Source organism: Rousettus aegyptiacus, unplaced genomic scaffold, assembly GCF_014176215.1.
Source record: "Rousettus aegyptiacus isolate mRouAeg1 unplaced genomic scaffold, mRouAeg1.p scaffold_m13_p_6, whole genome shotgun sequence".
In the NCBI taxonomy this organism is placed as follows: domain Eukaryota; kingdom Metazoa; phylum Chordata; class Mammalia; order Chiroptera; family Pteropodidae; genus Rousettus; species Rousettus aegyptiacus.
In genome coordinates this window covers 40,671,878-40,689,514 of record NW_023416309.1, presented here as the reverse complement: position 1 = coordinate 40,689,514, position 17,637 = coordinate 40,671,878, and the positions used below count along the sequence as shown (strand labels likewise).

Genomic DNA, 17,637 nt, shown 5'->3' with positions numbered 1-17,637 from the left:
TACTAGGCCTTGGCCCCGAGGCGACTCTGGGGGCGGGGCCTGCGCTCGCCTAGGAGAGGACGGGGGTGATGGAGAGTGGGGCAAAGAGGGAGGGAGGACAGCTGCTGAGGCGAGCTGAGGCTGCGTGCGGTGGGGAGGCTGGGCCCGAGGCGGCGGAGCGGATCCAGAAGCCGCTTGTTTCTCCAGAGGCCAGCCCCTCGGACTATCTTGTGCGGGTCACGTCCCTCCAGCTCCCGGTCCCTGTTAGGCCCTCCTGGCGGCCAAGGAGCTGACCTTTGACCTCACCACGAGGCTGACCCTACCCCTCGAGCTGCCTCTTCTCCCAGGTTGTTCCCGCCCCTGGGTAACCTTCAGCCCACTCTGGGTCTGGGGTAAAGGGATGGGGCAACACCTCTGTGAAGGGATAGAGGAAGGCCAGTCTGCCACACAGTGTTCAGGTGTCCCGGAAAGGTCCCCATCCGGTTCCTCTCGGTCCCCATCCTGTCCCTCTTTTTGAAGTCTCACCGATGGGCTTCCGTCCACTCTTCACACAGAATCAATGAAGCTACTGTGTTTTCTCTGGGTTACTTGGGAGTAACGAACCTGTTCTTAGGCAAGTGTGGGGTAGAAACAGGAGAAGAAATCCTGGTTCCCTAGGGAAAGGAGAGCGATCCGAAGCTGAGCAGTGCTGCCTCCGCGGAATGGGGAAGTAAAAACTTGGGCCAGGTCCGAATAAATGTTTCTGGATCATCATACCCTTCCCAGGTCTTCCTCGTCAGAAAAAGTTTTGAGCTCAGAGCTCTTTCTTTGCTATTCTGAGCTCTCAGTGACTTTGTAAACCAGGGCAAATACGGTTTGTGTCCGTGTCCTTAACTTAGCCCAAGTTAATTGGAATTATTTGGGTGTGCTTTCAGTTGGATTTGTGTGCACACTACTTCCTATACGAAGGCTGACTCTAGAGAAAGGTGGATCCTTGTTAGGATTGTAAAGGGAGAATTACGATTCTTTCAGTGAATAGGGAAACCTTTAAGGTCAAAAGTCAGAAATTGTTATAAAAGTTGAAATTTCTCATAAAGCCAAGTTCAAGATTTCATAAAATTTGGGGAAAACAGCCAAATAACAAATTGATCCAGGACATGCGAAGGTGAATTCTATCAACACACATTTATTGAGCACTTACTATGTAACTGGCACTGGGTATGTTTTCCTCAAGGACATCAGAGAGAGACATTCATATGAAAATTGTAGTGCTGTGTTACATATCCTTACAAATGAATCTATGCAGTGTGAAGGGACTACTGCCCTTGCCTGGGAGAGTTAGGGAAATCTTCACAAGGAAGAGGTACTTGATTGGGTGATGAAAGATGAGTAGGAGCTTGCATAAGTAAGGAAAGGTATTCCAGTTTGAGAGAACAGCATGCACACAGGCACAAAAAAAATATGATGTTTGTCAGAAATTTGCCCCAAACAGGATATATGGTGAGGAAGTTGCCAGGAGTTGAGGCTGAAAAGAGAGTAGGGAGCCATTGGAGCTTTTTATGTTAGGGAGTGACAGAAGTGCCAATTAAAGTAATGAGAAATGAGGTAGTGAGAATAATTAGAGTTGTTGCAGTTGATTGAGAGTCTGAATAAAGTTTGGCAGTGAGAATGAAGAGGAGGGAAATGGATTTTAGAAATAATTCTAAGATAGGTGCAACAGAACTTAATCATTGGGGAGAGAGAGTGGACTAAGATTTCTAATTTGAGAGATTGGGTGAATGCGAATTTCATTGGGCAGGATATGGACTAGAAAAAATAGCAGATTTTTTAAGGGTTCCGGTGGCTTTGGAAAAAGGTATAAGGGACATAGTCTGGTGTGCTGAGAAAAAAATTGCTTGTGGGATGTGCACATGGAGATGTTAGGTAGGCGGCTGGAAGTAAGGGGGTCTGGTGAGCTTAATACCTTGGCACTGAGTGAGGGTATATATGCAAGAAATCCTGGGAAAAAATGTTTATTTTTGTTTATAAGTAAGTATCAGAATATGTATTTCTTCCATTTAATAGTGAGCGTCTCAAGGCAGGGACCATAATGTAATTTTAGGTCCCCTTTTTGTCTTATACTATGCCTGTGTTGTTGTAAGGTATTGATAAATGTTAGGTTTTAAGCTGGCAGGAAATCAATTTACTTTGCAAATTTGCAATTACCATTTGGGTTTTCTTTAAGAAGATCATGGGAGTCTGTCTCATGATTGTCATTTTATACTTAGGTGGTATTTATGAGGCTTGTATGGTTCAACAGGAAAGGAAATGAAGAAGATATGAGTGACATTGTGCTGCTTGAGGAAGTTCAGGGCTTGAGCAGGAGATAGACAGTATTAATTTACAAGAGGCTCCTGCTCATTGAGAAGAGGATTTTACAATGAATTCTAATTCTGGGGGATGTCAGAAAAATGTGATTTTCAATCAGAGTTTCTGAAATCCTGTCTATTTGGAGTTGGTTCCTCCTTCTGAAGGTGTAAGTGCATTCCTTCTTGTGTAAAAATAATTTGAAAGGGAACCTGAGGTAGTCATGTTTATTTAAACCTCTCATCTGTATTATTAGTTTGAGAAAGTAGGCCGACTCAGTCCATTCTGATGGGACTGGATTGAATTCTTTTCTGTGAAGCTAGTTTGTTTACCTTTCGTAGATACAGACAGTGGCTGATACGTAGAGTAGAGATTGGGAAATTACTGTTTTTTATTCACTTGCTGCTTAGTCTTGGGAAAGTCTCTGAATTACTTCCATTTTCAGGTACAGGCTAGACACCCAATCCGAGGTGAGCATTGTCCAGAGCACACAAAAAATACGGATGCTGTTCCACAGTGGCTCATGTATTTACTGAATCAGGCTGGTTCTGTTCTAGTACCTAGAAAGTAGGAATGATGCTTATTAGACAATATCCTGAGTTGACTGAATTTTCTTGGATAAAGTGAGAATGTTGATATTATTGGTATCAGTTTGGCGTTTCCATAGAACTTCAACTGAATTTGATTTTGCATGTTCTACTAGTTAACACTTGAGTTTTTGCACTAATAGGATATTCTGATGGAGAGAAGGGCTACCAGAATGGTTTAGTGGTGTTATCGCTTATTAGTTGTGTTACTTTGGGCAAAGTAAAATCCTCATTTAGTTATTGTAAAGATTAAATATAGTATGTTTAAAGCACTTAGAACAGTGCCAAGTATGTAGTGAGCACTCAGTCGTGTTATTTATTATATATGTCATCTTGAGTGGTAGCCTGTGCTTTGAAAGGTTTAGAGGAATGAGTGATGAATTCCATCCCCAGGAATTACAAAAAGAAAAGTGAAAAAAAAAAAAAAAGAAGAAGAAGAAGAAGAAGAAAAGTGGTAGAATAAGGGAATAGTGGCTTATCCTGGAGCTCTCCATGAAGGGAGAAAATTCAGAGAGGTGGCTTCAGGAATGCAGGCCTCACTCCATTTTAGAGATAAAAAAGACTTGGTGCTAAACGTTCTTTAAAATGGAAAGGGTATATATGGTTGTTTTAGAGCCACTCTGTGGGGTGGAATTGGGGGAAACTGTGTCCCAAGCTATGAAAGAAACTGGAACCACGTGGAACGGTAGCAACACAATACAGTGCCCACGCCTATGTCTGGGAAGTGAATTAAACACAGATTCAGATGACAGTAAATTTAGAAGACCCATCTGGACCATGTGGACCATGTGGAATCCAGCAAGTGAGCCAAATCCTTGGGCCTTCAGATAGGAAGGGGCCTTTTAGGAACTAGTTTGAGAAATTAAGGGTTGGAGTTGGAATACCTTGCATTCTCTTAAATGCTTATAATGCTAGTATTACCTCTAGAGAGTGTGGTGTGCCTTGAAGAAAACTTATGGAGCAGATAACTTCTGTCTAGAAGTTAAAACAAACAAACAAACACTTGCATCCAGAGGAAATTGGGAACCTTAGGCGAATCAGTGCAGAAGGCTTTTTCAGGCTTTATTAATGTTGCCTCCTTTAGTGTATTGAGCGAATGGCTAGACAATGGTGATATTTGACTCAGCCATAACTCCTGGGCAGATAGAATTTTCATTTCCTTCACTAAGAATGTGGATTACTATAGTCAGTGTGTTTTGTAGTGATCTTTCACAGATGGGCAAACTGGGGCCAAGATCCTAAAGAAAGGGGATATGGTTGGTGAATTACTATAGGGAGAATGAGATGGAGGGTAGGTGAGGGTTGCTCCAGAGCCTTTTCTAGAGATGGCAGAAGTTTTATTAATTCTCTCAGAATCATCTCTGTTCACATGCTTCTTTTCTTTTGAAGCCTGGTTTAAGATTTTGATGTGTACTTAGCAAACTTTAGCGAGCACCACTAGGTTTTTTAGTCTCAGCTCTATTTGACATATTGGGCCAGAGAATTCTTTGTCGTGGGGACTGTCCTATGCATTGTAGGATGTTTAGCAACATCCCTGGCCTTTACCCAGTAGATGCTAGTAGTATCCCTGCTCCCTGTTGTGACCACTACAATCTTTCTAGGCTTTGATGTCCCCTAGGAGGCAAATTGCCCCAGCTGAGAACCACTAATCTAAATGATTGTTCAAAATGAAGACCCTTAGTTCTCATTTTGAAAGTCTGTTTCAGTAGTGGGGAAGGGAGCTTAGGAATCTACATTTTCAGGAGGCACCCCAGGAGATTCTGAAACAGGTGATCACAGCTCTGCTATGGTAAAGCATATTCTCTTCTAAGCTGAGGGCTGTATAGACTTATACTTAACTTGCTCTCCATTTCATCTTTCTTGTTTTACTATATCTTTCCATTCATTGTTAAGTTTTGGTGTAGAATTATCCTCAGAGCAGTAAGTTCAAGTATAGTAGTATCAATAAAATCTTGTAGAGGTTCGTGTATTTCAGCCTTTTTAAATTTTTTTTTCAGTTACCATGTTGCATACATCCATCAACTGGACTAGACACTCAGATTCTTCAGTTTTTCCTTCCCGGTTTTCTACCATTTCATTAATTTGTCTTTCTGTTTTTACTTTACCATTATTGGTATTTGTATACATACATATGCATCAGACAAGTTATCTTTTACTTTCTACCATAGCACCTCTACCCACTGGCAAACTAGAGTGATGAAACTCAAGGTGTCTGGATGCTATGAAGTTTGCTAATAGGTTGATGAGTATATACTCTTCCTCCTTACTCAGTTGGAAAGTCTTTACAGTTTCTCTGTTGATCCTCAGCTTTGTTTATGTGTAGATTCCTTTACTTCTCATTCGTCTGTCCTATGAGAGACAGTATAGTAGGGTGGTTAAGAGCAGAGACTCCAACATTAGGCTGTCTGGGTTTGAGTCTGTACTCTCACTTACACTGGTGAGTTTTTAATTTTATTTTTTTCAAGCATATCATGCTTTAGTTTTCTTATTGTAAAGTTCCTTGATCATAGGTTTGTTGTTAGGAAACAATGAATTAATGTATTTAAAATGCTTAGAACAGTGCCTGATACATAGTAAGTCCTAAGTAAGTGTTAACTCTTCGGTTGTTATTTTAGATTGGTGTTCTGAGTGTGCAAGTTGGGTCTCTACTAGCCTCTGTTCTAGAGTTTTTCCTGGGTACTGTTGAACTTTCATATATATATATGGACACACACTTTTTTTTTTTTAGATTGAGAAATAGCTTACATAATGTGAAGTATACAACTTGATTTTTTTTTTTATACATGTACACATTTGTGTGACTTTCACTCAGATCTAGATAGAGCACATTTCGGGCACCTCAGAAGATTTCCTTGTGTTCTTTTTCACTCATCTATCTCCAAGGATAACCACTATGCTGACCTCTGTTGCCCCTAGATTAATTTTGCCTTTTCTGAACTTCATATAAATGGAATCATTAGTTTGTGTTATTATTATTTTTTTCTTTCGGCTGTTTTCCATTCAACATCTGTGAAATTTATCAATATTGTTTCAATAATTTGTCCTTTTAAATTTCTGTATGGTATTATATGAATATAATTTTCCTGTTCTGTTGCTGATGGGCATTTGATGTCTATATATTTAAAAAACTCACACAAACACAAAACACCCACTTCAACAAACTCTACAAAAACATTTAAAAAAGGGGATATTTATACTCTAGCCTAGGCATTCTAGAATTTCTGTTTTCAAACATGCCAAGTCTTTTTAAATCTTGGTGCCTTTGCGCTTGCCATTCCCTCTGTCTGGAACACTTTCCCCAAGATTTTCACATGGTTGTTTCTTTCCTGTTCTGATCTTGGCCCATGTATCATTTCTCATAGAAGCCTATTTTAATCTTCCAATTAATATAGAACCCCTAGACAATTTGTTTTCAAGGTACTTACCACTGTTTCAACTTAACTTGTTTTTGTCTTTTTTTCCTCTGGTAGAATGAAAACTCTATGAGAGCAAGGATCTTATTTGTCTCATTTACTGCAATATCCTTAGTGTTTTGTACCTAAAAGTTGTTCGGTAATATTTATTGAACAAATGCTTGATCTGTGCATATTTTTTTCTTTCTAAATGATGGGCACATTTATTTTTATTCATTTTCTTTCTTTCCTCTTTTTTTTCTTTCTCCTCTCCTCTCTTTTTTCTTTTTGTACATACTGATTGAAATGTTTTAGGATGTTTACCTGAGCATTTACCTACAGTAGCATTTACCTACAGTAGCATTTAGGAGCCTCCGTCAACAGTGAAGAGAGAGTGATACTTGATAACAGTCCATTGTAAGTTTGAATCTCGAACCCCAGACCTTTAAATTTGGAAGCCTATAGTAGAGAGTTGTTCCATGTGTTTTTTGCCCCCAGCTTTATTGGGTATAATTGATATATAACATTGTATGACTTTAAAGGATACAATGTGTGATGATCTATTTTGAAATGATTGTCAGGATAACTTAGTTAACACATCCATCACTTTATGTAGTTATCATTAAAAATTTTTTTTTGGTAGTGAGAACATTAAGATCTTGGCAATTTTCAAATATACAGTACAGTATTGTTAACTATAGTCACCATGCTGTACCTTAGATCTTCAGAACTTATTCATCTTATAACTGGAAGTTTGTAACCTTTGAACAATATCTTTCCATTTCCCCCACTCCTAGACCCTGGCAACCACTAGTCTACTCTCTGTTTCCACAATTTTGGCTATTTTAGATTCCACATATAAGTGAGATCATACAGTATTTGTCTTTCTCTGTCTGACTTATTTTAGTTAGCATAATGTCCTCAGGATTTATCCATGTTGTTAAAAATGACAGGACTTTCTTCTTTTTTTTATGGCTGAATAATATTCCCTTGTATATACACCACATTTTCTTTATCCATTCATTCCTTGACGGACACTTACGTTGTTTCTATGCTCATTAATAATGCTGCAGTCGACATGAGAGTGCAGATATCTTTTCTAAATAGGGATTTTATTTCCTTCAGATATATACCTAGAAATAGCATTGCTGGATCATATGGTAGTTCTACTTTTAATATTTCGAGGAAGTTTCATACTGTTTTCTGTAGTGGTTGTACCAATTTACATTCCCACCAATTGTATACAAGGATTTGCCTTTCTGTACATCCTTGCCATGGCGTTGTTTTTTGTTTTTTGTTTTTGTTTTGTTTCCCCCACATGTTGGCAAATTGAAGACCAGGGAAGGAAAGGAAACTTAAGGTTATAGAATTAGTATAGGTTGGGACTAAAATCCAAAACTTTTAATAGATAACTGTGACTATTCTCTGGAAATTAGGGTGAATTTCTATTAAATTTATTTTCTGACACTGGAATTGACATGTACTCACAAAGACACTAAGATAAATGAATAACTGTCTTAGTGTAACTAGCTTTCCTTGTACATTAGACATTGGAAGAGTTTGGCTTTAGGTTTTAAAATCTTGGTATTTGACAATTTCATCTTGTAGGTATGTGATGTGCATTTAAGAAGTACGTGGCTAGATTGCTTTAAGATGTAGTTCTTAAAAAGGTATATGACTTGGTTCTTTCGGGGGGATATTGTGCTGTATAGGTCATGGGACCAACAAGTACCTAAGGTTTAGGGATAAAAGACTTCATTGATTTACCATTGAATTGGGGGGATTTGAAGCCATCCTTAAATTTGGTGGTAGGTGAAATTAGTATTGAAAAGTTGCCTGATTCTCTCTTATATTTTGCCTAGTATGTCTTATTTCTGAGAACTGTATTAAAGCCTAAAAGGACATTTCTGTGGGATTACTGTGGCTTTGCTATATTTGCTTCTTCAGAAGTATTTAAAAGCCTGGATCAACAGAGCTTGTAGTATAGTCATAGAATGCTTCTTTCCCTTCCTTGTAGTTCCATAGCATTTTCATTGTACTTTCATTCTATTTATTTCATGTGATTTGCCTTGTGTTATGGGTTGTTATGTGTCTGTCTCTGCTAATTGTTTGTGATCTCCCAGAGAATCAGGTTTGGAATTTGCTCTTTGCAACCCTCTAGTGCCTATGCTAGAGCTTTATATTATTTCGGTGTTCCTTATATATTTATGGTATTTCAGTGATGCTGAGAGAATTATTAGATGATATGTCTAATTCAATCCCCTTGTTTTACTTGTAAGGAAACTGAGAAGGACAGTGAATTACTCAGTGTCACCTAGTTTGTTTGGAGACCTGTGGTCTGTTCTCAGTTCTGCTGGTTGTTCCTTTATGCCTTCCTGCTCCCTCAGCTGGTACTGATTCTCTGTACAACAGGGAAGTTTTGTGAAAGAGGAAAAAAAGCACTGAGAGGATGTAAACAGACTACATTTACGTTACTGATGTGCTGCAGTTTACTGCTCTACCAGGTAGATATTTTACTTTCAAATTTAGGAGCACAGGCTTAATTTCTCAGACCCCCTAAAAACTGTCTATGGTATGCCACCCTGAATGTTCCTGATCTTCTCTGATCTCGGAAGCTAAGCAGGGTTGGGCCTGGTTAGTACTTGGATGGGAGACCACCTAGGAATACCAGGTGCTGTAAGTGTAAAAAAAAAACCAAAAAACTTTTAAAACTTTTGTAAGCATATGACATGTCTCCCAATCCACCACCCTAGACACACCTTTCTTTGCTGTCTTCCATGGACAGAAATACTGGAGGAGGAGGGGACTTTATGTTGTCAGTTTCTAGTCGCATTTCTGACAGCTTGGGTGGTAAATTCTAGTTGCTTGTGATGATGACAGAGAGTAATGTGTAGAAGCTCTTGGTTGAATTTTCCCCCTGCACCACATAGAAGGAGAGTGATGAAAAGAATTTAATTTCTTAGGAAATTTAGTACTTTGGACTAGTATTGTTTTTCCACCCTCTCCAATTCCCTTTTGCTTATTTGAAAATATTGATTTTGAAATAGAGAAAGTGAATTTATTAGATTTGAGGTGGACATTGATTAGCTGTAACCCAATTATAAATTCTCAGAGGGGGATGTTTGTAAACATATGCTTTTCGCATGCAGGAACTTGCACTTCTCGCTAATCAACTGCTTGAAGCTGAGTATGTGCCAGATCTATACCTACTAAGCTTAGAATTGCCTTGCTTTTGATTTATTTTAATAGGATCCTCTTGATTTCCAATTTGTTTTCCCTCCGATAAGGACATCTTCCTCTTGACAACCTATTTAAAAGACACAGGAATGTTTTGAATGGAGGCTGTATTTCATGCCTTAAGGGAAAGCCATGATCGATATAGCATAAATTGCCCACAGGAACATTCTCTTTGTTGTTATTTTCCCCTTAATTTTTCTTGGACCATAATGGAATTTGAGGGCTTAGTGAGGCCTCAATAAATATAGTTCTTAACAAATTTTAGGTCAGACCTAGGACTTTTCAGATCTCCCCCTCCAATTTTAGAATCTGTCAGCGATGAATATATACTGAGCATTTACCATGAGCTAAGGGCTTAGAAAAATGTATAAGATGTAGTCTCTTTGTTAAAGATACCTAATATCTAGTTGGGGAAATTGTCTGTGCTTTGTGCTTTTTGTGCTCAAAGCTGAATCTCCATTTTGGCTATATGTATTAGAGAAAGATAAAGTCTAAGATACAATCTTTTATGCTATTGGATACATCTCTCCCTTAAAAATTTTATTTTTATTTAAAAACTAGTGCATATTTTCCAAAAGTCATTGAACAAAATTAATTTAATTCTGCTTTGGAAGTGTCTGGAAGTAAAAACTAGGCTCCTCGCTCCCCCCTCTCCCCACACACTTACCATTGAGTGAGATTAAGATTCACAACTAGAGCCTAGAATTTAAGAGAGAGACGGGAATTTTATCAATAGTAAGAAGAATCTGGGAAGTGAGGGAATATGTGTAAATTTAATAGTGCAGACCTGTGGAATTTCAAGCTCTCACTTGAAAAAAATTGAGAATTTCTTGAAGTAAGATAGAAAAATTTGAGCATGATTCATGGAACTGTTTTTATATAGAATTAAAAAATATTTTGAGATTTGATCTACAATAGTGTTACAAATACGTATAATTAAATTTGAAACGAGTGTGTCGTTATATTCAGTTATTTTGAAATCAAGTTTAATTTTTGGCCTTTAACTGCTATTTTCTGCCTTGGGTCTCTTTCCAAAGGAATTTCTCAAGACAGTCAAGTGCAGTGTGATTTATGAGGCAGTGAAGGCCAAGTACTTTGCAGAGATGAGAACCTACTTACTTTGGGGAAATCAATGGAGCACATCAGTCTGCAGCACACTTCCTGTCTTAATGGTCCTAAGCTCGATCAATACTTGAAATTTAACTTCACCATCAGTCTGTGGGCAGCCTTCTTTCCATCAGCCTCAAATATATGGCCAGACCTATTACAGATGGAGCTAGTTACACTTTCCTGCTTGGCTTTGGATCCGCTTTAAGCCTTGTCCACTGGCATGTTTTAATAATGTAAAATATGTTGTGCTGTAGGCCAAGTAAATATTTAAACCTTGAAATTACCTGGTCTAGGGAGGGGATGCTGGACAGATACACAAGATCTATAACATAATTTATCATTTCTTCTTCCTAAAACATTTCCCTTTGGAGGTAATTCTGCTTAGCCTTCAGAATCTTGGAGAGTATTTCTAGCACTGACTCTGGCTTTCTTTTCACAGATTCTCTAACCATGGCACAAGTAGAGAAACGGGGGGGTTTGCTCCGGAAATCTTCAGCCTCCAAAAAACCACTGAAGGAAAAAGTGGTGCTGATGTATGATGAGATCTTCATGGTAAGGCCTGGAGCCCTGATACTCTGCACAGCTTGACTCCTTAGTTTCTTGTTTCAAAATGAGAAATAACCTTGTCTTTGCCTGTTACCTTCCAATTCTTCAGAGGGTGAAAGAGGGAGAGCAGGGGTGAGGGTGAGCTTTGTCGTGGTAGAAGTTATGATTGTGTCTTAATACAGATCGTTGCTATAGCTGGGTAAAACAGTTGAAAGGTGGAAGGCAGGCTGTGGAAGCTTCTTTTCTGAATATTTTTGAGAAAGATTTGTTTTCCTTATCCGATGTAAGGACTCTTCTGGATGTCCCCTGAAGTTCCTTTTGGTCCAAGAATTCTATGGTCAGATATTTTAAAAAGATGCACTATTATAATCTATCTTAAGTTGTTAGTGGACAAAACAATTGCTTCGTTAGACTATCTCATTCTCTGTATTAGTTAACTGGGAATTACTAGCAGTTGGTTTGGGGATTTCTTTGGGCCTTCATTACTGCTGAATGACCATGGTCTAAACCTGTGTTGTAAAATATCCCCTGTCAGGGTAAGTTAGAGGAGTTAGATGCCCTACAGTAGTACTTGCCTTCTGAAGTCCTGGTCATAAGTAGTGCATGTAAAATAGAATAATACCTATAAAAAGAGTTACAGTGTATTGAGTTCCTACCATGTCCCTGTCATTATTTTAAATGTATCACTAAATACATTAGCTTTAATTCTGACAAGAATGGTACAAGAGGGCCATGTTTTTACATGTGTCATGTAAAAGAGCATATTATAGATGAGAGAACTGGGGATCACAGTTAGAAGGTGACTTGAACCCTAGTGTCTGACTCCAGAGCCCTTATTTGTTCAGCTTTGCCACATGGCCCAGGATGAATAATTCAGTCAAGCAAAACATTTAACTCTTGGTATAGCCTTACAGATAGAGTTTGGCATGCAGAAAATTAGTACAGAATTTCCCAGGTTAGTACAGGTGGTTATACAGAAAAAATGAGTGCATACTAGGATCCTATTAGCACTCTTTATATGTTAAGGAAGCTTGGTATGCATGTTATTCCTGTTTTGAGGATGGGAAGAGCCAGCTCCAGGAAATCCCTGAGTTCCATATATAGACAATAAAATGACATTACAGAATTGTGAGAGTTAAAGTGTGACCTCTCCTGGAGAGTAAGACTTGAGAGAAGAGACTAAATGAGGACCTTATAAGAAGGCCAGAAATGTTGCTTCTTTATGTCATCCTCAATTAAAAATCCAGAAGAGATTCCTAGTATAATATTTTTTAGAGCAGGAGTTCTTAACTAATGAAGACATTAGTTCTTGGTAGTAATTTTCAAAGGTCGACTTAAGGTAAGGTGATAACAGGCAATTGACCTACTGATTTTATGTCATTAGCTTTGCCGTAAAGTGGAGGTAGGGGTTCTCTTATTTCATTCATTAAGCAGAAGCCTCTGACTTTATAGAATTTCTGTTTGAAAATCATTGCTAAGAAATTTTGGATTTTAGCACTATAGTTTTGCCAACCTTTTGAACCATTTGAATTAAAGAAAGAGCATATTAAAAGCTCTGTGCAGAGGACTAAATGCACATGGGAAGGCAAGTAGAAGCAGTCAACACAGGATGTTGCAAAAACCATGGCAGTATTTTTCGGTGATCTGGATTCTGGCTCTTGTACTTGTGTAAGTCACTTAACTGTATACCCTTTTTCCTAAAAGGAGGAAAAATGCTCACTGGTCATTATGATTCATGCATGTGAATGGGCTTTGAAAACTGAGTACCATACAAGTGCAATGGAGACATCATAATTTGACTAATTTAATTCAGATGGTTGGGTTTGCTTCTTGCTAGAAGAACAAGATTTGCAGGAGATCCTTTGAGCCATTTTTTAACTTTTGGTGCAGGAAATCTATATATAATATCTTTAATTTTGGGAAAAAAACCCCAAAACTGTTCTTCCCCATTACAGTACTTTAGAATGACCAAGCTAAAAGTTAATTTTGAAGGGTAAGGTTGATTATGTATAGTGACCCTTTCCACTGTATTCTTAATGATTTGGTGTTAGCTGGGGATATTGAATCTGCTTATCTTCTGGTTTCAGACAGAGGATCCTAGTAAGTGCAGTCCTCGATTTTGGGAGGAGCTCTTCCTCATGAAGGTAAGATTTTTTGGCATCTGGATTTTCCTGGTAACCGAGATTGCTTTCTTATGTGTTCTGGGTGCTACACTAAAACTGTACTCAGGCCCTTATTGTTTTCATGGTAGGTGAACTTAGAGTACCTAGAAGGCAAGCTGGAATCTCTTGATGGTGAGGAGTTAATGAAGATCAAGGACAACATTAATTGCTTATTTCAGCACTGCATCAAGGCTCTGGGAGAGGAGCATCCAATTCGAGTTGTCAATGCATTGCAGGTATAAAGCTGGGAGACTGGGAAAAGTGTGGTTTGATAGAAGAAAGGAATTATAACACATCCGTTGGGACCTGAGGAACCTAGGATTTCCCTTAGTTATGAAGTTTTCTTTTTTCTTTACTTTTTTAAGTAATCAAACATCTATGTCATGTTGGTTTATCCATCTTCCTGGTTAAACAAATTGATACTTATGGTAGTAATCTTGTCCATTTGTACAATTTGATCTAATGCCAGAATTTGACAGAATTTTTATTATTATTTGAGGAAAGGAAGAGATAGGAAACTGAGGCAGGGTTGCTTAGTCTATAGCAAAAATTGGAGATTTTTAATACAGTGTTTTCTTACTATATCATGAATTTTTTAATTTTTAATTTTCATTTTTATTAGTTTCAGGTATACATTGGTTAGATATATATACAGTTTATGAAGTGATCTCCCCGATTACTCTAGCACTCATCTGGCTCTACACACAGTCATTACAATACTGTTGCCTCTATTCCCTATGCTGTGCTCCACATACCTGTAACTACTAATTTGTACTTCATCTCTTCACCTTTTTCTAAAAATATGGACCACTTCACGAATTTGTGTGTCATCCTTGCATAGGGGCCATGCTAATCTTCTCTGTATCCTTCCAATTGTAGTATATGTGCTGCCGTGAAGTGTGCACTAGATCAGGAGTTCTTAATCTGAGGTTTCAGAGGGTCCTTGATTCCCTGAGATTACAAGTAATATTTTACGTGTATATGTATAATCTTTCTGGAGGGAGGGGTTTCATCAGATTCTCAAAAGTGTCTGGAACTCTGAAAACATTGAGAATCATTGTTCTTAAAGCTAAGAGGCATGATCATGAGGAAGATTCATAGAACAGTGATTTATTGGATGATTGTTATGTGCCAACCATTGGGCTCATGGGGATATATTATAGGCTTCCTGAGGACAAAGACTTTGATAGTTTCATTCAGTTCTTTATTCCTACTGTATAGAACAGTGCCTGGCAAATGTTCAGCATTCTAGAAGTAAATTTTTATTGACTGAATGATAGGCAGAGTTTCTAAAGTTTATAGTCTGGTAGCTCCAAGTGTAGCCTTGGGCTGAGTACCTAGGGCAGTGATTGACAAATATAAACACAGCCACATGACAACATATAGGATTTTATTGGAAGATTTGGTTGACTGGGTTTAAGTTTTTAACATACTAGTTGGGCAGATCACTTTGTGAGCCCCAGTTTTCTCACCTGTAGAATGTAGAAATCACCTGTAGAATGTAGAAATAGCCCCAGAAAGAAGGGCGGCATTTATCTTGTAGCTTTGTTAACCTCTGGCACAGTAAGTTACACATTTTGAGTATCACAGTTGTTGGGCTCATTGAGAGCTGACGTGAAAGTTGGAAATTGTACTTCAGTAGTTATAGTGGCTCACAGTAGGGACATAAATTGTAAACTTTTTAGTTCAGTGGAAATAAATTGACAGTAAGCCATTTGGTGATCCATAAAAATATAGTACATTATTGTAATAGCTTTTACTTATTGAACTTTAACAAAGTTCCAGGTACTATTTTTTGAGCTTTAACAAAGTTCCAGGGACTATTCCGAGTTCTTTACAGTATTAATTTGTATAGTCCTCACAGCATCCCTATGAGATGTGTACTATTATTATCATTCCCACTGACGCACTGAAAAGTTAACTGATTTGTCCAGGCTCACACAGCTGGTAGGTAGGAATGTAATGAATATAATATATGAAGCAATTGGTTGTTGTCATATAGGGACCTAAATACTTGTAGTTATGAAAAAATAATTACTAAAAATGATAAACCATAATGTAAATGCCGACATTAATTTTAAGTAAAGGAATGTTTCTCCAATTCCATGATGCAAACTCAAGAACTATTTTTTATTTTTGAATATCACTTTCCAGTGTTTGTCTGCAGTGCAGTTTTTAAAAAGAGGATGGCCAAAAAGCAACAAAAAAAATGACGACAGTTTTAGTTGCTGTTCCTTTTTTGATTTCTGGATTCTGGAGCTCAAGTGTTTGAGTGGTTGAATTGTCAGCTATGCAAAGAGGAGGTTCCGAGGTAGCAATCTGAGGCTACAGATCCGGTGCTCTTTGTGTTTTGAGACTTCCTCTCTAGAAAGAATTCTTTCTTTCATCTCTGCAGACCTTGTGCGCACTTATTCGAGGAGTTCACCAAAAGAATAAGTCTTCCTCTGGGTTTGACATTATCAACATGCTGATGGGCTTTGACAAGGCGGAGCTGTGCATGAAGGTGAGGCATAAGCTGCAGATGTGCTTGTGGATAGTTGCTTTTGACAGCTGTTCATGGGTACCATCTGCAGACACATGTACTAGAAGATCTGGACTCAAATAGATAAAGATTGAATTTAGCCTTGAATTTGGGTATTTTTATTTCACAGGTTTGGTTTATCTGAATAAAGGAAGATTTGAAATTCAGATTTGAATTGAGGCATCCATTCCTTACAGAATAAAGACTAAGCAGTTTATTTTATGATGTATATCATAGATCATACATTAGCAAAAGCATTTATGAGCTTAAATATAACAAATTAATATATAAGGGTAACTTTAGTTCTAAACATTCAGCTTTCTTATTTTACACAGTGGCTATTAGAATTTTTATTTCTACTGTTTGACACTTTAAAAATAACAGCTTTATTGATATATAATTTGCACATCATGCAATTCACCCTTTTAAAGTTCTGCATTCAGTGGTTTTTAATATATTCATGGAGTTGTCCAACCATCACCACTTTTAATTACAAAACATTTTTACTACCCAAAAAAGAAAACATGTACCCATTAGCAGTCATTCCCCATTCCCACTTCTCTCTAGCTCCACAACCATTGATTTGCTTTATGTCTCTCTGGATTTACCTATTTTGGACGTCTCATGTAAATGGAATCACATGTGATGTTCTGTTTCTAGCTTCTTTCACTTAGCATGTTTTCAAGGTCCATCCATGTTGTAGCATGTATCAGTACTTAGTCTTTTATGGTTGATTAGTATTCCATTTAATGAATGTACCACATTGTTTTATTTATCCATTCATCAGTTGATGTACATTTTGAATATTTCAACATTTTGGCTATTATGAATAATGCTGCTATGAACATTCTTGTACAAGTTTCTGTGTGGATATATGTTTTCAGTTCTCTTGGGTATATACCTGGAAGTAGAATTGCTGGGTCATAGGGTAACTCTATGTTTATAACATTTTGAAGAACTGCCAAACCGTTTTCCAAAGTTGCCATACAATTTTACAGTTTCACCAGCAATGTGTGAGGGTTCTAATTTCTTCTCATCCTTGTCAACAATAGCTTTTATCTTTCATGTATATTTTTTTTGGAGAAATGTCTATTCAGATCCTTTGTCCCTTTCTAGATTCAGTTGTATGTCTTTCTATTGTTGAGTTGTAAAAGTTCTTTATATATTTTGAATGTAAGTCCCTTATCAGATATCTGATTTGAAGTATTGGACACTATCTTAAATGAATGTTGTTCATTTGAAGAACTAGTCTTCTGTCACTCACTAAATTTAGAATAAAGAAATTTGTGTGCCAAAGAATCCTTGTAGTGATTAGCTTATTTAAAAAAGTTATGAATATACAATTATGAATACACAAAGATTTAGTACCCGGAGTCAGTTTTTAATTCTAGTCTGTACAGTCCGTATATATGTCATGGTAAAATCCCATATCTTTCATTCTCATCGTTCTAACTACTGCCGATATGCTGCTGATTACTAAGTCTCTATCTTTAGCTTTAACATTCTCTCTGAGTATCAGAGTTGTAAATGTACGTACTCTGTAAGTACTTGCTGAATATACTCACTCACACATCCCTAAGTATCTCTTGCTTGATATATCCAAAATGGAACTCATTGTTTTCCCTACATCTGTTCTTCATTCATTCCCTATCAGAATAGGAGCATCTGTCTTCTTAGTCCCGTAAGCCAAAAGCCTGAGAGTCATCCTTGACGCTTTTCTCTCCCTCGCCTTTCATATCTAGACCATCACCAAGTTCAGCTAATTTTACCTTAGCTCA

At 37.7% G+C, this 17,637-nt stretch overlaps 1 protein-coding gene, 1 non-coding gene and 1 pseudogene across 3 annotated transcripts in view; 2 read left to right on the top strand and 1 right to left on the bottom strand.

Moving 5' to 3' along the window:
* ARMH3 (armadillo like helical domain containing 3) overlaps window positions 1-17,637 on the top strand; it is a 146,705-nt gene that overhangs the window by 175 nt on the left and 128,893 nt on the right. The window contains exons 1-5 of one of the 2 annotated variants that reach the window (XM_036223130.1): window positions 148-326; window positions 11,070-11,182; window positions 13,264-13,320; window positions 13,428-13,574; window positions 15,734-15,841. In XM_036223130.1, coding sequence (XP_036079023.1) covers window positions 11,081-11,182; window positions 13,264-13,320; window positions 13,428-13,574; window positions 15,734-15,841 — 414 coding nt within the window. In that variant the 5' untranslated portion in view covers window positions 148-326; window positions 11,070-11,080. Of the gene's footprint in view, window positions 1-147; window positions 327-11,069; window positions 11,183-13,263; window positions 13,321-13,427; window positions 13,575-15,733; window positions 15,842-17,637 lie in introns of those variants that run through there. The other variant, XM_036223129.1, reaches the window with a different exon arrangement.
* On the top strand, window positions 8,849-8,966 carry LOC118604756 (annotated as a pseudogene).
* Window positions 14,135-14,243, bottom strand: LOC118604387. The gene has a single exon (XR_004951703.1). It is a non-coding gene; the product is annotated as a U6 spliceosomal RNA (small nuclear RNA).